Source organism: Haemorhous mexicanus, chromosome 7 (assembly GCF_027477595.1).
Source record: "Haemorhous mexicanus isolate bHaeMex1 chromosome 7, bHaeMex1.pri, whole genome shotgun sequence".
NCBI lineage: Eukaryota > Metazoa > Chordata > Aves > Passeriformes > Fringillidae > Haemorhous > Haemorhous mexicanus.
The window spans coordinates 22298450-22322064 of record NC_082347.1 but is presented as its reverse complement, the minus strand read 5'-3'; the positions used below and the strand labels follow the sequence as shown (position 1 = coordinate 22322064).

Here is a 23615-nt window from a genome sequence, read left to right as displayed (position 1 = left end):
CATTTATATTAGTAATTCTTTGAGGCATGTGGAAGAAGCAGAGTAAGAGGAGAGTCAGGCACACATATACTGTGTGATTACGCATGGGTGGCTGTAGAGTTTGCTGGAGCTGAGTACTCTGGAGCCCCAGGCTGATACCTGTTCATCACAAAAATTTTGGTCAGGTGAAGGGTTTCAAGTTACTGAAGCAATGTTTGCTTAGTGGCTAATTACAGTGGCTCATTAGTGGATAATGCAGGGTAGCTCATTCTTTTGTTGCTATTATGACATAATTGGGTCTTTTAGAGGACTTGGGGTCAGTGAGAACACACTATCCACATCTGAGTTTGGTTGTGTGGCATTTTGCATTTTCTGTCCAGAAGACATTGTGAAAAAGAATGCTACTTGCTGTTCCTTCATTTCTGAAGGATATAAGATAGATTTGGAGTGAAGAACTGATTCGCCTCTGTTGATGATGATTTTTCTTCATATTAAAACTTGTAATAAAAGTGTTATGCATCTCTTAAGGTAGCACCTGGGCTGAATGTACCAAATTCTAGTGTCTGCGAGGAGCAGTCTTACATAAGAGGCTGTAACAGAGACACTTAATACCTTTTTCTGTTTTTATTTTTGAAATTTTACACAGCTCCCGCTAATCTGAACAGCTATTTTTGCATCATACTGCTTCACAGTGAGCTTCACAAATTAATTTTTTGGGGGTTTTGTCTAACCTTTTATATGTCTACTATTACTATGCTAAGGTTTTCCAATCCTTTTATTTATTGAGAGGAAGGAAGCAATGCTTCTCAGGTGCATCCAGGTTTTACAGTGCTTCCTTTTAAAGTACTTGAGCAATTCTTTTGCTTCTTTTGTTGTAACCAAAAACCCTCCAGTTACTGATTGTCCTTGGCAATTTCAGCTGCTGGCCATTTTCCTATGTCTCACCATTAAGATTATATTAGGTATTTAAATGCATTCTGTGACATGCTCGTATTGAGGATTGCTGCATTAGTAGTTCATGTGTGTACCCACAGGGAACAGTACTGTTCTTTCAGAGTTGGGTTTGTACCACCCCATGATGTTCTTGCTGGGGGGTAAGGAAAACTCTGTTCTGGTGTGGAGCAGCACACTGGTTAAGAACATTGCTGCAGAGACCTGTATGTGATTGCGTGGTGAGGAAAGAATTAAACAAAAGCTGACTAGCTGTTCTAGCCTCCTAAGTCGGATTTACAGGATTTAAGCAGATCTGCTGGAATTCCTTGGTCTTATTCCTGTACCTTATAGCTTGACTATTATACCAGTTCTGGGTATAATTGCTGTTAACTACTCCTTTTAGGCTTTCACTGTGGACGTAGCATTAATATTTCAGCTGGTCCTGATGAACAGTTGTCTTGCTAGCTCAGGAGAAATAGGTTGAATTCCAGAGAGCCAGGGACATTTTAGAGATGGCATTTCTTGTTCAGAAGGGTCAATACAGGAAAATCTGGCGAAATCAAGACAGACTCTGTAGGGAATCGTAGACTTCCTGTAATAGAACTATGCATATATCATGGTGAGAAGGTGACTACTGTTAAATAGCAGATTTAGATATTTACAACTACTTCAAATTTGCCCATACAGGAAAGTTCAGGATGTTTTGCCTTACCTGTAGATACATTACTGATCTAAACTGCTGTTGTTATATTGGTATAATTCCCTTTTAGGTCTTCCTCTCCACCATGGAGAGTAGTCATGAGAAGCTTTTGAGAATCCAAGATCCACCTCTTGCAAGGAATGTCATTACGCGTGTGAGAAAAACAAGGGGAGTCTTGGTAAGAAGGAAATAGTTCCAAAACAGTACATGGCAGAGAGGAGACAACTGCAAAACCCACTGTGTCTTCCCAGTTCATCATCCTTCCAGAAAGTGAACACAGGCTTGGACTTCTATTGCTTTTGGTGTACTAATGTGTGTTTCCTTTAAAATTACTTTATCTATTAAATCACTTTATTTAGGAAAACTTTGCCTTGACAGGGAAGCAACTTGAAAGGTACCATAAGAAAAATCTAGTGCAGACTTCTGCTAGAGGTGTTAAACCCTGTGCATCAGAGGCCTGAACAGGGAGTGTCTCATGGGATGGAGTTCTGAAGGAGCATCAACAACCTTTAGTAAGGAGCTAGTTTTCTCAGAATGCTAATAGAATTTCTGTTCCTGTTTCCAGTATGTCCTTTCCTTGTGTCTTCAGTGGAGTAAGTGGTTCTAAATTCTAACACAGTCCCATATTTTTTTATTTTGTGCAGCTCCTTTGTGCTACTGCTGCCCGAGAGCTGTAGTGTGATGTAGCATCTAAGCTGTTTCCATCCCCTGCTGCCCTGATCGTCTGGCTCCCTGACTATGAGGATATAGGAGATTTGCTCCTAATTAACTGAGTGTAATTCTTGGCCAAATCCACTCCAGAAACAGCTTCTTCTTACCACTTAGTGACTCCTGTAAAAGATCCAGCATGGAGGGAGATTTCCTTGCCTTTGATGAGTGGCTGAGGATGAGGCAACACAGAACTGTCACATGAAGTGAATAATGGGCAAAAGTGAAGGAAGAAAAAAGGCTTTTTGTCAAGTCAGTAGATTTTTAGCAGCCTGTTCCTTGTATTTTTGCTGAAGGTGTCTTTGGAAGTGCTATTCAGCAGACTTGGCCAGAAGTGAGCTCATTTCTAAAGGTGACCTTCAGGTTTCATGCTGTAGAGCACCACAAATTCATTGCTGCAAAATCAGAATATAAGAAATGCCCATTAGACTGAGCAGAGAAGCAGCACAAGGAATGCGTAAAAAAAGTATTTCCATATTTCCAAGACTGAACAGCTTCAAATGAACCAATTGCCTTCTTAGATTTAATAGTGTTTAAAGCTTGTAGCCTTGAACCCTAATTCATATGAAGGACCAGCAAGATGAAAATGCTAAAAACCCCCATGGGAGGATAGGATTGTTCATAGTAATACCATAATGATTAACCCTCTGGAAAGCATCCTAGCCAACTGAGGGAAAATATAGCCCAAGGTCAAGGAGACGCTCGATGGCAAAGTTCTCTGGTGGCAATACCCGTGATACCGAGATACAGGGCTGCAAATTGGGAGCACCCTGGAGAGGGCTGTGCCACCTATGGGTTTTCCGGGGGAGATCTGGAAGCTGCTTAACGTAGAGTTTTGCTGGGTCCCATTTAGCTGGGTTCAAATCTGAGGAGAGCTGACCTCGGGAAGCTGCAAGCTGCTAATCGAGGAGGCAGCGGTGGGGGGGGATAAAGTCCAGATTCCCTCCAAGAAGTCTAATCTCTGGCAAATGTACGCGCACACGCCGTTGCCTTTCCCAGTTGTTGCTGGGGGCTTTGCAATAGGACGCAACCCCAGCTCCTTTCCGTGCTGCAGCCTCTGTGACTTGGGAAGAGAAGGAAAAAGGCAGCTGGGGAAGGAGCTTTGCAGGAGAGGAGAGGAGCGGGCGGCTGGCCCCGCCGCTGGGCAGAAGGGGCGGGGAGGCGGAGACTGGCACTGCGAGCAGCGCGTACCTGGAGCACGGGGGAGGCGGTGGAGAGGAGGGGACAGCGGGGTGAGGAGAGGGCTATGGGCTGTGCCCAGCCGCTTGTGCTCGCCTCCGCCCGTGTTCGAATGTGCCAGAGAAATTCGGGGACATGTTCTGTTCCCTTATTTCTCTCTTCTCTTCTTCCCCTTTCTGAAGAGAAGAATCAATGAGAAGAGATGGGGAGAGGAACGGGAAAGTGAAATTCTAAGATACTGCGGGGAACTTTGATCCCTTTCCTCACATCCCTTTCCCTGTGTAGAAATGGAAAAGGAACCCCGCTCCCTCCGGTGCGGAGCGGCTAGCGTGGGAAAGCAGACCCTGGCAGCTGAACGAGAATGTGATGCTTGAAGAACCTTCTGCTCACTTTGTACACGAGGGATGGCATTCTCCAAAATACTCGGGCTCCTGGTAGAGCTTTCAAGTCTGCTATCCTGTCTCAGATGTGTGGAGGTAAGAAAAGATTGGTTTTCTATCTGCTTGTAAGAAGTCACATGACTCTTTTAATATCCTCACTCTAAGTGGATCTTGTTATTACTTGACTATGTTTTCTAGAGTATTTAGGCAGTTGTGGTCTCTGGGAAGGACTGGGGGCTTGGGGAGAGCTTGGTTTCATTGTGCATATAAATTCTGAAAAAGAAATAAACCAGGAAAGCAGAATACACAAGGGCTTGCAGATGCTTTGGCTTGGGTTTCCAGTGTTTCTCAGGCACTCCAGTGATCCTGGCAGGAAAGATCCTTTATTTCTGTTCTTTGCTGATTGTCTCTCTTGCTTGTAGACAGATGATTTATAGCTGCACGGACCTGGGACAATGCCTGCAGCATAGGCTGTTTGCACTGAATTTAATTGGTGGCGATGGTCAGCGTTGGGGTATTTTGGAAGCTGCTACAGAAACTGGCAGCAACTAATTTTTCATTAGAAGGGAAGCTTATTACTTGGACTGAAGTACTTTTGTTTATGGTCCAAGAAGAGCAGGTTCAGTCTCTCATATATATCCTGTTACTAGTCTGACCCATCCTTATATCACTGGCAGCCTTACATGTGTCTGCAGGTGTGCACTAAAAGCTAGGGACTGAGGGACCTGGATTGTGGTGCAGTCACAAAAGTACAGATTAGCTCACTTTCTACTCTCTGCAAAGAGCTTTGAGATCCTCAGGTAAGTCCTTCAGTGTTGTTGGTCCAGAAACCCTTGTGTGGGCTTGCAACAGCCTGATACATGCAGACAGATGAAATTTTTGCCTAAAAGGGTTTATCTGTGCATCCCTTTGTGCATATGAACCTGAGATCTGATCTGCTACTACTGAACCATATCAGGAATTCATCTTCTATATGCAGTATCCCATTCTGACTTCTGGCAAGTGATGCTGGAGCTTGGCCATGGCTGCCAGCACCTTCTGGATCATATTCATAAGCTTGATTTGAAAATTATATCTGACGTGAATAGGTGTTGTTCTTGTCAGGTTTCTGTGGGAATTACCTCTGCTCATTCCAGAAGTGGATTTGGTTGAATTCCAAATATAACTTCTCCTATTTTCCAGGAAGAAGTGAAGCTGAGAGAGGCAAAATTACTACATTTTGAAGAAAACCACAACCATTACAAATAGCTAGTATCCTTTAGCTATCCTTTAGCTGCACATCTCTGCTCTGTGAATTACAACACTTTTTTCCTATAAAAGTATTAGAAATGTTCATTTAGAATGTTTAGAAACTAATTAAACTACAAGGAGCTAGCAGAAGCATGTATATTTCTTCTTTTTACTCCGAGTCTGTGAAGATCTTGCATTTGCTGGCACACTATGTAGTGATGTTGAGTGCAGATCTCTCTCTCTCAGCCTATAGTCACATTACAACCATAAAAAACCTGCCTATAAGAGGAAATGCAGTTTTGGGGCCAGACAGGATGCTAGAATTCTGAGGGCTTTGTTTCGTATTTTTTGGTCTTAGCTATTTTACCCCATTTAGATAATAACAGCATAGGCCATATCATATTTTCAAGTATTAAAAACAAAATCCTCAAAAGGCCTTGGATTTTCTTCCTTGGATGGTTCCTACTTTATACATGGATGTTTATTACCATTTTAACAGGTATTCTGGGGCATCATCCTGTCATTCAAGTAGATAAATATCTGCTACTATAGCTGTAGATTACTTGCCCTATAAACAGTGAGAGAATGAGTAGTTATTGTTTTTCTTACTGATAATAATGATTTTCTTGTAGATTTCCTTTCCATAGGCATATCACTCAGACTTCCAAGTCTGTTGGAAAAAACAAGCAGAGCCCAGGAATGTAGTGCTTAGATCAAGGGTAAATCTCTGCTGGCCAGTAATTATTCATTTTGTTGTTAGTGGACAGAGCTATGGTTGAATTTGAAGAGGAGCAATGGGGAGCCCAGGGAAGAGGCTGGTTACTAGGGTGTGTTTGCCTGAAGCTGAGCTGCTTTTAGGACATGCCCATGTCCTAAAAGCAGCTCAGCTTCAGGCAAACACATTGGATAATCATCTCTCTGCTTTTGCTCTATTTCTTTTCCCAGGCTTTGCTGGGATCCAAGCCCAACCAAAACCATTTGCAGAGTGCAGGTAAGAACAAGAAGTTATTAATTCAGTCATTGGGCAGACTCTTTACTGCAGTGGTGATCTGAGACCATAGGCATGATGAACCACTGCTACCTGGCCTTCTTCCTTTCTTTTCATCACTTCTTCAATCTTTTCTCTTGTCCCAATGCCTGTTTATCTCTTTCACCAACATGGTCAGACTACTTCTGTTCCTTCATGTCAAATGCTTTTGCAGCTCCCTGCTCCTCCCACATGTTCTTTTCTTTAATCTCTTTCTTTGCCTTGGTCTTTTTTGCATGCTTACCTTTCCTCTGCTCTAATAACTACTGAATTCTCAGATACCCTCTCTGAGTGTGATGCCACACATATGATTTATTTTCCAAGTACTGACTTCCAACTGCTTCTTATTTTTGTACCTTGCATTTAACCTTCAGCTGTCACTTACCCCCTCTGGCCTTGCAGTGGCTAGAAGGCAAATGACATGATGCAAAGTTACTTGGTAGCCTTGCTCTTTGCCCCAGGTGCAGAAGGGTTTTCTGAAAGTGTTGGCTTCTTTCTGTTTGCTTAGTGAATAGAGGTGTAAATGTCCCTTTCTCAGTCTACTCTTCCCATGTTATGGACTCTATAAAGCCCACAAAACCTGGGTGGTTTTTTCCCACTTTGGTTATTTCAGTACCATGAATGGAGAGTTTTCTCCTTTGTTAAGGACCATAAAAAAGTAATTATTGGGTATTTTTACACTGGATATTTCACATGGCCACTGAAACATTGGCACCTGCACAACCCACAAAATAAATTCCCTTTCCCTTCCAATATATTAGCCAAGTTAGATAAGCCAGGTAATCTGCTCATGTGTATAGGGAACATATATGTTATGAAATACAGTGTCATTTCCCACCTTCCTGCTTTTTACAGTTCTGCTCCAAAATGAGTACATGTATTGCTTGTACAGACATGGGAACCAGTTCAAATTGTCATGTTTGGGCCCTAAGTTAACACTCTTCAAAGGTCTGTCTGGGCAGTTCATTGCTTCAAATCAATTTGTGGTTCAGACAGTGAGTATTATGAATATTCTTTGAGCAGCACCTTGAAGAGTGATAGAGTTTGAATCAAGAAAGCAGCAGCTGAGACTGCAGACACAAGGGGTATTTCTCATGACCAGCTGGTGCCTCCCATGTTGTTTGAGCTTCAGTGTGCGATGCCTTAGGTGGTGCTAACCCCCTCCCTTCCTGTGCCCAGCGCCCAGCGTGTGTGCTGTGGGGCCTCTCGGCTACTACAACGGCTCACTGGCGGTCACCGAGGTCGGGGCAGAGTGTCTCAACTGGGCAGAGTTCCCTGATTATGTCCAGCAGTACCCAGACCGTGGCCTGGGGGACCACAACTTCTGCAGGAACCCAGACGGGGGAACGACACCCTGGTGCTTCTACAGGCTTGTGTCAGGGGCCATCGGCTGGGCCAACTGTGACTGTAACCAAGGTAAGGGCTGTGCTGCCTCAGGGCTCAAGCCAGCAGTGTGTGCTGCTCAGACTTGCAAGTGGCAGGTGGAACAACCTGTGTAAAAAGCACAGTACAAAGACTGTTCCGAATTGTTGAAATAATTAATACTAGAGGCTAGCCTGTGTGGGAGAAGAACGTCTGTATATAGTAGGGGGTGGATTTAAGCTGCTGTAGCTGTAATGCCTTGTATAGATGTTTTATTCTCATACAAGGAGACTTCTTTTTTTTTATACTGCTAACTTATGCCACTTTGAAAACCGTTTCAGTTATGTTGAAAACAACCCACTTATTCTCCTTTAGGGTCCATATCAGAGCATTCCTCATGTAAATAAACAGTTCAAATATAAACTTCTTCTTATAATATAAAATCTTCTGTGGCAAGGCAGGTCATAGGCTTGTGCTAAACTTCCTCAGTGCTGGCAGAAGGACTACTGTTTACCTTGAGGCAAGCAAGGAGCTGAGCTCTCTCAATGCATTGGCTGCTGTGTGGCATTCTTGAAAATGTCCTGTTTTCTGACCTTCCTTGCTTTTCCTGCATTTTACAGAACAGTTGAAACACCAGTTTAATAAATGAATTGACAGTCTTTTCCCTTGCCAGTGGATGTGCTTTCAAAGAGGGCTTCATTAAAGGGAAGAATGTAAGTGTAGTGGTGCTGTGTACCTATACTCAGATGCTGCAGACAGGTGTGTCCTTTGCAAGTACATAACTGAGTGAGGAGATGTGCCTTCTAAACAGAGATAAAATTTTTGGTGGGGTGGGAATTGAAAGGGTATTTACACTGGCACTTCCTTTTCTTAGAGAAATTAAAGAGGATTCATCTGCTGTTACTGAACATCTCACTGTAGCAACAGAGTCATGCAGGTGAAGTGGTTGATGGAAATAGATCAGTGGAGTGTCAGAAGTACTTAGATAGATTTTCATACACCCTTTCAAGATAGCGTGTAAAATCATCCCCATTCACAGAAGGAGAATCCAGGAGCTTTTGCAGAAGTCAAATTTCCTGCTGGTGTTAGCATGGATTTGAAAAGGCTGTAACACCAACCCTCCTCCCAATCAGCTGTTGCTGGTACTAGGAAGGTGCCCCATCCCACACTCTTTCATGCACATCACTTTAGTGCCAGCACAGGTAAAACAGAAAGCAGCCAAGTGCAGCTCAGCTCAGCTATATGCAAGCCCAAGACTTGCTGGTATGAAACTTCTATCAGCAGATAGCAGCTGGTTTTTGGTTGTTTTTTTTTTTCTCTTTTGGAAGGTGCTGTGCGGTTGGCTGAAGACAGTACTGTGGAGCTGTACTTCAATGGACGCTGGGGTACCATCTGTGCTGACCACTGGACTGACTGGGATGCCAGTGTTGTCTGCAGGCAGCTAGGTCTCAGGTGGGAACCTCAGTCTGGTTGTGAGAGGTACATGCTCGTGTGGCTTTTGAAAGAGCAGCTTCTGTGGTTACAGTCCCTCTGGCTGGCAGAAAGGAGTTTGTTTTGTGATCTAATTTCCGACTTCCCAGGGTCCTTTTTTCTTTCTGTGATTTCTTTCTGTGGCTACCCCCAACCCAATCATCATTTGCAAGAATTTTTTAAAACAATAGTTTCTGCTTCATACTCCAGGCTGTGAAAAGTGAGCTGTGACATTACTTTCCCTTTTTATGATCATCAGCTGGAGATACTATAGTGATCTAACAGAAATTTTAGGAGTATGAACTCTCTTTGGGTATCTGGGATTTGGACTTTCAAACTTCTAAACAGCAAGGAGATAAGGTCCACAGAGAGGGAAGGTGATTCAGATGGTTTGGTGTTTGAGTCTGTTGATGGGTTTGTTCATTGCTTTCAAATGAGTGTGCCTTTTCTGACTACACCAACTCCTCTGCAGTAAGTGGGCACATAAAAGGATTAGGAAGTGCTGTGTGCTTGCTTGTGCTTTCCCATTAGACTGTAAATGGTCACCCCTTGATGCACTTCCAATTAACTGGGCACTCCGGGATGTGAAATGCCACAACTGGCCTGGAGAGTCACAACAACAGAGGGAACTTGTAAGTCAAGTCGTGCTGTGGCATTTCATTGCTCTGTTGCATCCTCCGTACCAGTGAGATCGGCACAGCTGGGAAGAAGAGTCGTTCTGGACCATGGCCTGTTCCCCTGCACCTGCAGTCAGCAAACTGCCATGGAGATGAGGAAGCCCTGCTGCAGTGTGGCTATCAGGAGGATCTGTCAGGAGCTTGTAACCAGGGGAGTGCTGTGGTAACTTGTGTTCCTCCAGAAGGTAAATCTCCAGGGAAAGATCTCAATCTCCCAAAGATGGCTGATGCTTATGACCACGTCTCTTTTTATCAAGCCAGGTTTTTGTCTGCAGGCAGAAAACTCCTGGTCACCACAGCAGCCAATTAAAGAGACATCTCTGGATCAGCAGTATCCCACTCTGGGGGCTGCAATCATGGGTACTTGTGGGGGGCCTAGAAGGGAGGATGTGGTAAGAGAGCATCAGGAGAGCTCCTCTGGCTAGAGAATGGTTCTACACCCTGAACTGCTGGATGTGCTTTGTCTCTGTCTTGTTCTGTTGTGCTCTCTTTCCATTCCTTGAAGCACAGGTGTAGGTGCCCCACTTCGTATAGTTGGTGGTAAGGAGAGCTTTGAAGGGCGAGTGGAGGTTTACCATGATGGCAAGTGGGGAACCATCTGTGATGATCAGTGGGACGACCGGGATGCTGAAGTAGTCTGTAGGCAGCTGGGACTCAGGTAATTTCCTTGCTGTATGTCATGGAGTTGTAATAGAAGTAGTCAGAATGAATAACATGAGAGCATGTCCCTTCACTATACTACCAGCCCTTTGTATAGGAGATACACAGAAACCTTGGGAAACATAATTCTGGAGTGATCATCCTATAAAGGGATTTTGTACCCCATTCTTGTCAATTTTATGGGTTTTTGTGGTGTAAAAAAAAAAAAAAGGAAAGAAAGGGTACATTCCTGTCTCAGGATTGTTTGTGTTTACCCCTGTTCAACATTTTTGCATATATCCTAATACAAATCTTGTTTGCCTCAATGACAGCTTGTCATGGTGATTTCCATATGTGAACTGCAGTTGCTTACTTGGTCAAATTTAAACACCTCTAGTTCCACTGGCTGCCCTTACCCTCTTCAGACAGCAAAGCAAGAGAGACCACCTCATTCTTCTGTGTGCCATTCAATGCTTAACATGGGAGCTGTTGTATACAGACCATTCTTGAAAATCACATCAGTACAGGATTATTTAAAGTAGATTGTTCAAATTTGAGATCTCTCAATCTTTAGGAGTTTTACCTTTTATGAGATTGTAACTGAGACTGATGGTACGTCATTGTCTGCAGAGGTCTGAAGCGTTTGTGTTGTAGTAACATTTTTGTTATTTGCTGGAAGGGCTCATTACAAACTTTCCAATAACATATTTCAATTAACAGTTGGCAACTCCACTGTGTCAAAAATACAGATGATCTATGGGAAGACAGTGATCCAGGACAGGAGAGTCCCTGTGCAAGGCAGAATCTGAGGACACAAGACTGGCCTTCCTTACTGAGCATACATATCTGTAATGTTTACAGTGGGACCCCAAAAGCCTTGTCATGGGCTCACTACGGGCAGGGATCTGGCCCAATCCTGCTGGATGAAGTGCAGTGCTCAGGGAATGAACTCTCCCTTGATCAGTGCAAGAAGAGTGACTGGGGACAGCAAAACTGTGACCACATTGAAGACGCTGGGGTCTCCTGTGACCCTTTCACAGGTACATATGTACAGCTCTGCCAGTCAGATGCGGTCAGTCTCACCCCCACATTACTTGGCTTGCTCAGCAGGTAACCCCCTGGTTCAGATCCTGCACAGCTTCCATATGTGGCTCCTACAAGGGCTGCTGGATGTGGAGGCAGAGAGTAGATCACAGGCAGACTCGGTGGTGTTCCCTCGGTTTTGCTCAGGTAGTGTGGAAAGGCTGAAGTGAATCCTCCCCTGACAGATGGGTATGTTTGGAAGCAATGAACGTTTGTATTTTGAGTACCCACAGACATCTGTCTCTTTTGTTTCTTTCACTCATGGGTGGTACAGAGACCTAGCAGTGGTGCACAGGCTGTTTCTTTTCTCCCCTGCTGAGTGCTGCCCTTGCCTTCTTCCACCCCTTGCAGAGGGCACGGTCCGGCTGGCAGGCGGCCACAGCCCCAGCGAAGGCAGGGTGGAAGTGTACTACAATGGAGACTGGGGCACAGTGTGCGATGATGGCTGGACAGACGTCGCTGCCCAAGTGGTCTGCAGGCAGCTGGGCTTCAGGTAGGACTGAGAGTGTGTAGTGTCTGTGCTTCCTAATTTCAAGGATTAGATTCCATCACCCTTCACTGGGATAGGCTGGATCTTAATCCTTCAATGCTGTCTTTGTTAGAAGGCTTATTACCATTATACAACTTATTAATAAAAGATTAATAGGTATCCACATCCTTTCCAAGGGGCAAAAATAAATCTATTATTTCTTGCCTCAGCCTGTTTTGAAAGCAGTTAACAGGCTTAATACTGTCCTTATGAGCCCCTCAGCAAAGTCAGGGAATTTTCACTCCTTAAATTTGCAGGTGTCACTTCTACTTTGTCAGTAAAAGGATATCACCTATCTGCTCCTAATGTATCACCTTCAGTAGCTGAACAAAGACCATCAGGGCAAAAAAGAGTAGTAATAGGGATTTTCAGCCCATTGCTGAGCTGTCATCACTTCAGATAGGAGTTGGGAAAGATTTAAAATCAGAATACTCTTGCCTTTGAGCTAGCAAAATGGGGTTATGTGGATTTTTTTAAACATGATTATGGTCTCCTTCTAAAATTTCAACTTTATAGATGAAAGAAAGACTAAACTAAACTCTTCCCTTTGAGTTCAGCTACATACTACATTTGTCATCTTTTTTAGTGCCTAAGTTTGCAGCTTTCTGCAGTTCAATTCCTGGTAGCTGTTTCCTATAAAAAAAATTACTTAAATGTTGACATTTTTGATGCCTCCTCTGCCAGCCCCTCCTCAAATTGATGTACCTGCCATAACTGCAAAGCAGCCTCTGCTGGCCCTCTTTGAACATGCCTTTAACCAAACACTAGAAAATTGACTGGTCTGAGGAGGCCTCACAGTGAGATGTGAGGGTGCTTGGTTGCCATCCGATGTGTCCACTGAGTGGTTTAGGACAGGAGGCCACCAGTATCATAGTTAAGCGAGGGAGTTTCTCTTTGGATCTGAGCTTGAGTCCTTCCATGGCATTTAGAGTTTCAGTGTTATTTTCTGTTTCCTCTAGTGGTCCTGCTGCCCTGGCTTCTGAAGGAGACTATGCTGCTGGCCAAGGCTTCATCTTACTGGATGATGTGGCATGTGTGGGGACAGAGCTGACTCTCCTGGACTGTCCCCACAGCAAGTGGGGGCAGCATGACTGCTCTCATGCTGAGGATGTGGGAGTCCGCTGTTCCCCAGAAAGCAACACAGTCATGGATGGCAGCCTGGGTAACTCACCTTGCTTTTGCCCTGAACAGTGGGAAAGTTTCACTTTCTGGTCTGTTCCCTTGTAAGCTCTGGCAGATGTGGGAGTTCTCCCTTTGTTGTTTCAATAAGGGGTCTGCTTTTTGAGGAGGATTGAGTTCTGGCTGAATTGGGGCAGAGCCACAAATCTGTGGCTCCACCAGACCTACTATCAGACCAGCAGATAAATGGGAACTGGAGAGTTTTGTATTGGTAGTCTCTGAAACAATCCTCAGGAGCTGAGGGACAGTGGCTGCCTTAGTGTGCCATTGCTCAGGGGAACACTTTTAACTAGATCTTTTAGAAAGCTTAGGTGTGGTTACATTAGTGCCACACCTTGCCAAGACAGAAGGATTTCAGATGCAAGGGGTTGCTGTTTGCACTCCCTTGTGTAGATGCCACACTTCTAACTAAAACTGTGAAAGTATTTCAAGTTGGCATAATTTCCTCATTTATATAATGCCTGATAATCTCCCCTTTCCTTACTACAGGACACTTTCCAGTTTGTCAGACATTTGTTATTGAAATAGTTGGCATCCAACTTTTTTGTTTTTCCTGGACATAGAACTTTTCTCTTGCTTAGAATCATGTAATAGTTTTACAATTCAATTGATTTTTTTTCCCCCAGGCATGTTTAAGCTTGTCTAGGAGTTAACTCTTGCCTTAGGAGTTAATAACTTTCTGTTCTTGTTCTCCTCTTTACTCAGCTTCCATAGTATGATCCACTGATGATTTCCAGTATGTATTAAATATATTAGTATGTATATAGTGTTCTGATTCAGTACAGAGGTAAAATGTCTTCATATAGACATACTTTTTTATTTTCTTTTTTTTTTTTTTCCCTTTTTTTCTTTTAGTTTTAAGCTTACTTATATGTAGGATTCATCTTTTTCTGCAGAACCCAAGTTTTGGACACTTGACCCCTCTGGTTATTTTGCTTGCAGCAGCCCATGTGTTTTCTCCTTCAGGGCCTCCTGTGCGGCTGGTGGATGGAGAAAGCACCAAGGAGGGCCGGGTTGAGGTATTGCTGAATGGGCAGTGGGGCACTGTCTGTGATGATGACTGGACAGACAGAGATGCTGCAGTGGTTTGCAGGCAACTGGGATTCAGGTAAGAGCTGTGGTACAGGCATCTTACAGATAGAAACAGCTCTTGGGAGCACTTCTGGACTTGCTTCTGGGGGCTTAGTTTTAGTTTTGGCACACCCAGATATGCTTGAGGGAGTAGGTCGCTCTTCTCACTCTACTACTGTTGGTGTGTGGAGTGACACATAAATATTATTCCACTTAAAAAATGCACTGTTGACTCAGGTTTACTAGGCTCCTGCTCACTGCAGATTAGTCACCCTCTCTCTAATTGCAGTGGTACAGCAAAAGCCAGGGCAATGGCTTATTTTGGTGAAGGTCATGGGCCCATCCATCTGGACAATGTAGAATGCAGTGGCATGGAGGACACCCTGGGGCAATGTGCCATGCCTGACACCAGGATTCACAGCTGCTGGCACAGTGAGGATGCTGGGGTGATCTGTGACTATGTGGAAGAAAAGGTCCAAGATTTCAGGAGAACAGGTGACATTCCAATTTCTTCTACGTAGGAATCTGGAGTTCTGGTTGTAGAATCTCTGCATGCTTTTGTAGTTTTTCCCTGTCGTTCTTGTCTTCGGCTGAAACTTCACCTACAAAATAAGCGTGTCCTGTCCTGTACCTCCTATATTTTTCTTGTTTTCAGTGTATCTTAGCAGCACAGAGTGTTCCAAATTAGTCTGAGGAGCTCCACCCATGTCGGGCCTTTGAGCCTGCAGAATTTCCCCACAGCCACGTCACCACACTCTTCCTTAGAACAGCAACCATAAGCAGTCTTTGGGGTTTAGAGTATTGAGGAAGTATAAGTATAGGTCCCACTCTTGGTGTGAGACTATAGAGACTTCAGGTAAGCACCTCCAGTGAAATTAAGGAAATCTATGGGATCAAATGTTCTATGAATTCCATATGCACAACACAACACAGTCCAGAGTCCACAGTCCATTAATCCACAACCTTGAGGATTAATGCCCTCAGAGAAGCTGAATGGTATTTGGCTCTGTGACAGCAATGCTGATACTTAAGGTGAAGGTCCCTGACCAACTGCTCTAACTTTGCCATGCAGGTCCAGAGTCTGGTGTGTGTGGGATGCGCCTGCTTCATCGTCGCAAGAAAAGGATCATAGGTGGAAACAAGTCTCTGAGGTACTACTACCCTGTAATTGCTGAGTCAGACTGGTTCCAGCTTTCCTTCAGGCTCTGGAAATAGCCTGGCAGATGCTGACTACATTAATGCATTTTCACTGGTGATTTTTGAACTTGGTTTGAACCAGTATCTAGGGAAGAATGCAAGGCAGCTGAGCCCAGATGAGACAGAGTGGATGGGAAAAGAGGAAAATGGCTCCCATGTGTGTGAGACCATTTATTCCTGTTTCTCCTTCAGAGGCAGTTGGCCATGGCAGGCCTCACTGCGGCTGAAGGGTTTTCGTCGAGATACTCGTCTGCTGTGCGGAGCAACACTGATCAGCAGCTGCTGGGTGGTGACTGCAGCCCACTGCTTCAAAAGGTGTGTTTGGGAGTAGGGAGCTCCAAGGGATACTCAGTGATGGACAAGATAGCCTCATGCAAGTTTATCCTCCTAGCCCAGTGGGACTATATGAGCAAAGTTTCTAAAGATGTTCAGGTTATAATGTGTGTGATCTTGGAGTGCTTATGGTGATAACTCAATATAGACTTGCTTTTTCCTTCACTGCTTACATCTGGCCTCTTAACTCTGAGGCTTTACAGCGCAAAGGGAACCAGCATTTTGACATTTTAAGCGCTTTAGGGAACTGTGAACAGGTCAGTTCACAAGTCTGTTGCAACTATAATAATAATTTTTATAGGAGCAAAAGTCCTGTGCCTGGTAGACAGTGATTTGGGACACCAAATCTGCAAGAGCTGGCATGATCATATCTGTTAAAGAGGTCCCACATTCCTGCAGCTGGAACTGTTTTACCCCTGTGGTATGAGGAGGTGGTTCAGTCTCATAGCAACTGAGACTTGTGTAAGTCTTCTTTCCTCTTAGCAGGAGTATTGAGATCTTGAGTCTGTTTTTCTCCAGGTTTGGTGTTGATGTGCGGCGCTACCTCCTGCGCGTGGGCGATTACCACACAGGTGTGAAGGATGAGTTTGAGAGGGAGCTGCCCGTGGAGCGGATTGTCCTGCACAGGAACTACTGGGCTGGCAGCAATGATAATGACATAGCCCTGGTCCGGATGCGGGGCAGAGAAGGGCACTGTCTCTCCTTCAATCACCATGTTCTACCCATCTGCCTGCCTGACAGGAGGGAGAGGTCTGACATCAACAGGCAAGCCTGCATCATCTCTGGCTGGGGAGACACAGGTGAGTGGTGGGGCTTTGAGAGGCCAGAGTGGTGAGGAAGTCTGCCTTCAGAAGCTTTCATGGGCCATTTATTTATGTCAATTCAAAGCTATGTTCTCACTGCTCCCATTGTCTGTGCCAGTACATGGTTCTAAGGAATAGGAAGATGAGTGGGGTTTTGTGCTATTGCATTTTAATCTGATTTTGAGGCTTATTGAGTCTACTCAATACTGGTGAAAGCTTTGGTTTCCATAGCATCTCTCTGAAGCTGTGGGAGAGACCAATGCTGCCACCTGGCCACAGTCCTCTCTTTCTTCCCATTTCTACACATGTGTTTGCCCAGAGGAGACCCCTAAGGGAGCAGCCTGTGCAGAGCTGCTATACCAAGCCCATGTTTCCATGACCTGCCTTCTTTGTGGTTCTGTCATAGTGAAGTGAGGGCTTAGAGGTAGAAGGAGCTCACAATGAGAAATCTCTCTTGGACTACCTTGCTTAATCTCCCTGTGGATTTCTACAAGGACAGATGGACTCTGAGTCTGGTTTCTGCTCTCAGTTCAAGACAGCCTGGACCTGTCCTCATTGAGCATATTGCTGTGAAGCTTCCTAGGTAAAAGGGAGCATGGAGGCCTTTCTGGGGCTGCTATGACTGGAGAAAAGCCATATGTTTAGAAAGATTTCCTGCCAAAAGCCCCAGGAGCTCATCTGTTGATTTTGGACTTGCCCGTCCTTCTCAGCTGTTTGCCTAGCTGTTACCGCAGCTTTTTAACTGCAAGTATGTATTTGCCTTTGGAGTCCAGTTGTGCCAGTTGCACGTGTCACTTCAGGATACTTGGGGTGGATCAAGGAGCAACATAGCCATGTAACAACCTTAAGCTGTACTGGAGCTTAGTGGCTAGAAACCTTCCCACGCACCAAAACCAGCTTTCTCAATGAAGAGCAGCTACCTACTGCCTTGTGAACTTAGATAAACCTTGGGCACGGAAAGGTCATACTCTAATACAGCACATTAACCTTATGTTCTCAGCAACCCTGGGCTAATAAAGAGACGTGATTGAATAGACTCAAGTCTGGCCAAAGATGAAGGGAATTCCCTTTGAATAATATTAGAATGCCTCTGAAACATCTTCTAAAACTTCTCTGAGGAGTGAGCACTTAACAGATACTACTGCATTTATTTTCTTGAGAAAACACTGTCCTTGCTTTACTGAGGAGGAAATTGAGATTTGGAGAGGTGAGATAAATTGAACACGGTTCAAGTTACTTGTTGACAGAATCAGGAGTAAGACTCATCCTTTGATCTAACCTTTTTCTACAACTCTCTTCCCCCCATCTTTGAACTCTTTTTTGTGGGTTGGCTTGGCATCACTGTTTTCTGAAGTTCTTGTGGTTTCAGAGTAGCTGAGCTCAGCTATTTCTCTGCAGCAGACTTGACATGAAATGTGTAAGTGTCTGGTTTTGTAGGGAGCACTGTTGCACCATGTCGCTACTGTTGCCTGTATGTGAATCAGTCTGGCTGGTCTGTTTTATTCCAGGGAAGTCCTATTCCAGAACCCTGCTGCAGGGGGTGGTGCCCCTTCTCCCACGGGAAGACTGTGAGGCCCGCTATGGGCGGAAGTTCACCAACCGCATGATTTGTGCTGGAAACCTCTCTGAAGATAAACGGGTGGACAGCTGTCAGGGTGACAGTGGAGGGCCACTCATGTGTCAGAGATCAAGTGGACGCTGGATCATTTTGGGCATCACTTCCTGGGGGTATGGCTGTGGTCGGAAGGATTCACCTGGTGTGTACACAAAGGTCAGCAAATTTGTACCCTGGATCAAGAAAGTGACCAAGCTAAAATGAAAATGACTGAGCTCTTGGAATTTCAGCACATCGTCCTTTTGCTCTGCAGCAGCAGAAAGCTGTGGCTTCTGGTCGATGACTGATGAAGATTTATTTTGACATTGGACACTGGCAAAAGATTTTAATGTAGAACTGGAAAGAAAACAGTTATGACTGATTCTTTAAAGTCTTTCGTTTCACTTCAATCTGAATCTGTAAGCAGAGAAAGCAGGTGCACAGTGGTAACAATGATCAGTATACATTGCTCTAAATATCTGAATCCTTTAATGCAATCACACATTCTTTTGCCCTGGCACACAGAAATGGTAGAAGTAGAGAGATACCTATTGCTGCAAATCTATTCATGGTTGTATGTTTGGACAGTTGAAACATGCTGCAAGGAGAGGTAAGATGCTTGGAAGATGCCACCATGGGCTGGCATAGTGGAAATCTTCAAATTCTTTTTTTCATAACAGCTCTCTTCAGTTCCAGGAATCAGAAGATGTGACCTGAGTTGAGGAACAGGCCAACAGTTGGGTTTTTTAGCTTCCCTGATATGTCTCTAGGGGGAACCTTTTCTCTTCTGAATAGTAGGTCTGCTCCCACAGGATCCCTTTCAAGTGAATGCCTAGGCTAAGAGATGCTTGTCCCTCCTGCTGTAATCTTTTGTCACACATTTCCAACTGCTAGATGCTGTGGTTTTATTGCTGCTTTTTGCTATAGTAGTTTGTGTGTGTGATTGGGCTTTTTTTTGTTTCCCCTAAGTAGCATCTTCTAGAATCAGTTGTTGGTGTGAGAGGCAGTAGCTTTCTTGCCCTCATGATTACTATGAAGAACTTAAAAGACTGACCTCAGGTGGGTGAACAGACATGTCATTTTTTTCTTAAATCCAAATGTAACATTAATCTCAAACATTCAGGCATTGAATCATGATTTAACAGCACTGTGGGGACTTCCTGCTGGTCTCTTATTCATCATAGTTATTAGTTGCCCTTTGTTTGTGCTGCTAGTCTTTAGTATTTTTGTGTTCACAGTTTTCCATGAAACATGGAATTACTTCTGGGGTATAGATACACCTCAAGCAAATTACTCACTCCTTGTGAAAAAGAGTAAGTGTGCTGCAAAGCAGCTTCCCACTTTGGTGAAGTGTGTCCTATTCTTGAAACCTCTGGGCCATGCTTCCTTTTTTCTCTTCTTTGCACTCTTTCTCTTTTCATTCCTCTCAGTGGGAGTAAACTGGATTAACTTGAGGGTATGCAAGCACTGTCATCAAGCTGTAGTTCTCAGCCTGAGCAGATACAATGCTGAGAGAAAGCAGGGGTTATTGAATATTACAATTTCTTCCTTCTGTCTCATCCAAACAAATTAACAGAGTTCCCTCTTATGCCTTAAGCACTTTTTAAAGTTAATATATTATTCTTGAGTCATAAAAAAAATAAGTAGACAGAAGGGCTAAGTGCCTTAATAGCTGTGCAGTGCAGCATCTTCTCACTGTGTTCAGATAAGGCAGAGAGGAGACAGGTCTGTACAGGAGGAGGAGCAAAAAGCTTTGATGTATTACCAAGGGCTCGAATGTGGAGGATTAATACAGGATGTGGCATGTGGAACTTGTGCCAGATGTGCATGTTTTGGGTAGGCAGTAACTGGGTCAGGCACTGACCTTCTGTCAGGTTTGCACTCATGGCATTGAGGTGTTCAGTACCTGGGTATTACCAATGCAAGAACAGAAGGCAGAGCACAGTCTGTGGGTTAGCAATGTCATATTACAGGGCATGTGGTGACAGAACTTAGAAATTGCCTTGGCTTCAAGAAGTACTGATTGCATAAAGCTTTAATTTGTCTTCTATAAATTAGCTTAATGTAGAGGTGCTGACCTGACTAGGTGGCTGATTTTTGTGTGTGAAGGCTAAACTAAACAGTTTCATTTACCTTTTCCAGGTATTATAGGATACTTGGACTATCAGTGTTACAATGGACTGTTCTAAAATCCTGCTTGCAAACTTTATTTTAATGGAGAATTGGCAGAATCTTTAAAACATGCAATGTCAGGACCCCTGCAAACTGGCCTTTGAGACAAACCTGATCTGTTTGTGCCTCTTCTTGAGGTCCTGGATGTCTTCAGCACAGCTTTGTGCTGATAACCCTGTTTAAAATGCCAGACTTGATTCCTTGGCAGCACTGTGCTTGGCTCCACGTGGGCAGTGTTGTCCTATGGCTCTTGGCAGAGTCTCTAAAAAGCAAGCTGCAGACTGCTCCTTATCTCCCAGGCATTAAAATGCCAAGAGGACTGAGAGCAATTATTCTCATGTTGTGGGGAATGAAATGCCAAGTTCTATACTGGCAGGAGAAGTACCTGTCTGGGAAACATGGAGGGATTTGACTTTTACCTTCAGCTTCCCCTGAGCCAGCGTGATACAGCAGCTCAAATGGAGTTTCTGTGCCTTGGGTGCTGTCACATCTCTAGTTTAACCTGGTTTGATCTTTCAGTTTATACCCATAACCCCAACAGGCATAGAAACACCCAAAGGATGACACTGGGAGGTTATTTCCCTAAGCTTACTTAGCAAGTGCCCATTCAGAAGTTAGCATAAATTTTTTTTTCATGTAACACAAGTGAGATGTGGGCCTGGCATTGTCTTCCGAAATTCCCATGTTCTAGTTAAAAATATTTCTTTCTCCTAGATCTTGTCACTATGAAAGCTGTGAGAATCCTTGTAATTAACACCCTTTGAGTCCTGCATGAGCCACGAGGAGGGAAGGAAGTATCCAATCTCCTTTGCCTGCTTTTATACCTTACTGGTGCTGTAGGCAAGCCTGTCAGTACTCTCCTAGGTTGACCTGGCCTGTCTCAGGATACAGGTGTTGCTCTTCACTGTTTAACCTGGGACTGTGGCCCAAACCAAGCTCATGTGCTTTGCCACTGAGGCTTACTGGAACTGCCTGGTTGGATGAACAGCACTCAGTCACCCTAAGATTGTATTTTGTAATGTCGGACAGCAGCAGATGTTTCAAAGGATAGTATGTGTGACTTGTGCTGAACAAGTTTTAACAACCTTTCCTTCTGGGGAAATTTGTTCTTGACCCATTTAAATTAATTACTTGCATTACTATTATCATCATTAAAAATGGAAGTACAAATACTTGATCCTCTAGGTGCTGTACAAACACTGTGCACTATTCTTTTGTTATTTTTTTTTCCTAAAGTGTAAGAGTTTATATCCCTAACTTTTAAAAACTGTTTAATGTAATCAGCCTTCATCTTCCATATAAATGTTTAAATTTTTTTGTTTTAATCTAACTAAGCTCTCAATCCCAGTATTCTCTGGCAATGAAAAGCATTATAATTTTATTCTCCTTAGCACATAATTTCTTTTTATGGTTCCTGAATTAATTGCCTTTTGTTTTCATTAAGTACCATCTGTCCTTGTGTTTTCAGCCACAAGAGGAAATTAGGGGCCTGGCTTTATATTCTCTGTTATGCATTATTGTAGCAATAGTTCCTTTTCTAAGACTGTGGCTTCCCTGTCTCTCTTCTCTGTCTCTCTATCAGAGACTGTCTAGGTCTCTGATAACATGCTGACTGTCTCTCTGTGTCTTCTCTTTCTGTTGGATCTTTAAACTTTGGTAAACAACTGAATGCAGTTTGCCAGGGGAGGCTGTATCCCCTGCTGATTATTTGAGTACAGTTTTCTATAGCAGGCAATTCTGTAAGTGATTTCAGTGCTGTGTCTGTATGCTGGAGCTAGTTTAAACTTGCTAGTGTGGTCTTGGTGGCAGCCTTGCTTCAAGGGGATGAAAACCCACTGAGGTTAGCTCCCCATGTGTCTCAGGTAGGTGCAGCAGTCCCACTGAGCTCACAGACATTGCTGTAGGTCTGTCTTGGGAGCTCTGGGCAGGGAGCACCTGGAGAGCTGTGTAGACCTTTCCCTGTGCTGACATACATGGAGGGCTGAGACAGTCCACCTTCACAGCATTAGTCCATTCCATAAGGCTAATGCATGTGCACTGGTTCCAGAGAGCTCAGTCAGTGTTGCTGGGAGCTGCACTGTACCACATGGATGCTCTGAGAGAACTTTCCATAGCAGAATGGCACATTGTGGTTGTGTGAGAAAGGGAACAACACTGTGATTGGCTAGGAGCATTGGCAGGAGTAGAAACATGGCTATTGTAAGGATCTAAGGAGCAGCTCTTAGTGCTGCTCCTATCCTTCTTTGAGAGAATGCTGCAGTCCTCCAAAGGCTGCCCCAGTGCTCCAAAGGCTGCCTCAGTACTGGGGTCTTCCTAACCTGCAGTACCTGCAGTGGTACTGTCTCAAACCTGTTCACACTTTGACTACCTGAAGCTGGATTAAAGATTTATCAGGTTCTTGTGGCTGAACACTGTTCTGATGATTTATATGAATTATGTTCTATGCTATAATTAATCAGGCAGCTGTTTATTAACCTGGACATGATGTCAATTATCCTTCTAATCTCTGTAAATCTGTAGCAGAAAATAACAGATCAGTTTCTCTAAGGTATGACTGGAGGCATTGGTGAGGAACAAGCAAAGTGGGCATTTGCTATCTCAGGGGTAACAGAGGTAGATCTGCCTTTTGTCCGTCTTCCTTTCTTTCTGAAGCCTGTATCCTGAAGTCCTTTCACCCCAAAAAAGCTGCAGTGATCCATCGACCACTTGAAAAGAGATTTTTATGTGTATATTTGGCAACTAGATGAAAACTTGGGAGAGATGAAACTACACTGTGGTATTTAAAACTATCTTGATAAGACTCACTGGGAGTTTCTCACAGTTAGAGAGAACAGAATCACCTCTGGTGGTAACCAAGTTGGAACTACTCCTTGTAGAACAAGGCACTGTGACCTGGACTAATGCACATCTCCTGGGCTGCGTTTTCCCTTGTTTGGAAAAATATTTAATTTTCCACATCAGAAACTCATTTGTGTAGTAGCCCACTCAAGTCCTATTAAAATCCTTTTCTACTAAGGGCTGAGTACCTCTGAAATCAGTCAAGTGCCAAAGCTGTTACATCCCCTGGATCACCACCAATGGCTCACAAGGTATGCTAATAAATTGATTATACTGTGACTGTGTGGGGCTCTGTCTTATTTTTAATAAAGGAATTTGTTCCAAGGGCAGACTTTAGGGTTTTTTTCAGCACTGAGTTAATTAAATTTTTGTATTAACATTATTTTTTTAGAAGCTTCAACATGCTGAAGCATGTCACAAAGTCAGCATCACATTAGATGCCATTACAAAGAAAGGCAAAAATTCTTCAAATGTCACATTTTTTGCCATTTGGGTCAGGTAAAGAGCAGGTCAGCTCATTGCATTTAAAAAG

At 43.9% G+C, this 23615-nt stretch overlaps 1 protein-coding gene across 1 annotated transcript; it reads left to right on the top strand.

The window, feature by feature from the left end:
* The first annotated feature begins 658 nt into the window (after positions 1–658).
* Positions 659–23362, top strand: LOC132329842 (neurotrypsin-like). Its single transcript, XM_059851368.1, has 16 exons — positions 659–1790; positions 3785–3975; positions 6055–6100; positions 7316–7552; positions 8827–8950; positions 9655–9830; positions 10156–10303; positions 11146–11324; positions 11719–11860; positions 12856–13058; positions 14042–14183; positions 14436–14641; positions 15219–15297; positions 15536–15658; positions 16196–16476; positions 17988–23362. Exons 2-16 carry the CDS (start codon positions 3904–3906, stop codon positions 18296–18298), a joined length of 2469 nt encoding a protein of 822 aa, XP_059707351.1. The 5' UTR covers positions 659–1790; positions 3785–3903; the 3' UTR covers positions 18299–23362.
* The last annotated feature ends 253 nt before the right edge of the window (positions 23363–23615 follow it).

Coding starts and splice junctions, on each gene's coding strand:
- LOC132329842 (XM_059851368.1), top strand. CDS start 3,904: ATGGCATTCTCCAAAATACTCGGGCTCCTGGTAGAGCTTTCAAGTCTG. Junction 8,951..9,654: donor TGCAGGCAGCTAGGTCTCAG/GTGGGAACCTCA, acceptor CCTCCGTACCAG/TGAGATCGGCACAGCTGGGA. Junction 16,477..17,987: donor CTCTGGCTGGGGAGACACAG/GTGAGTGGTGGG, acceptor GTTTTATTCCAG/GGAAGTCCTATTCCAGAACC.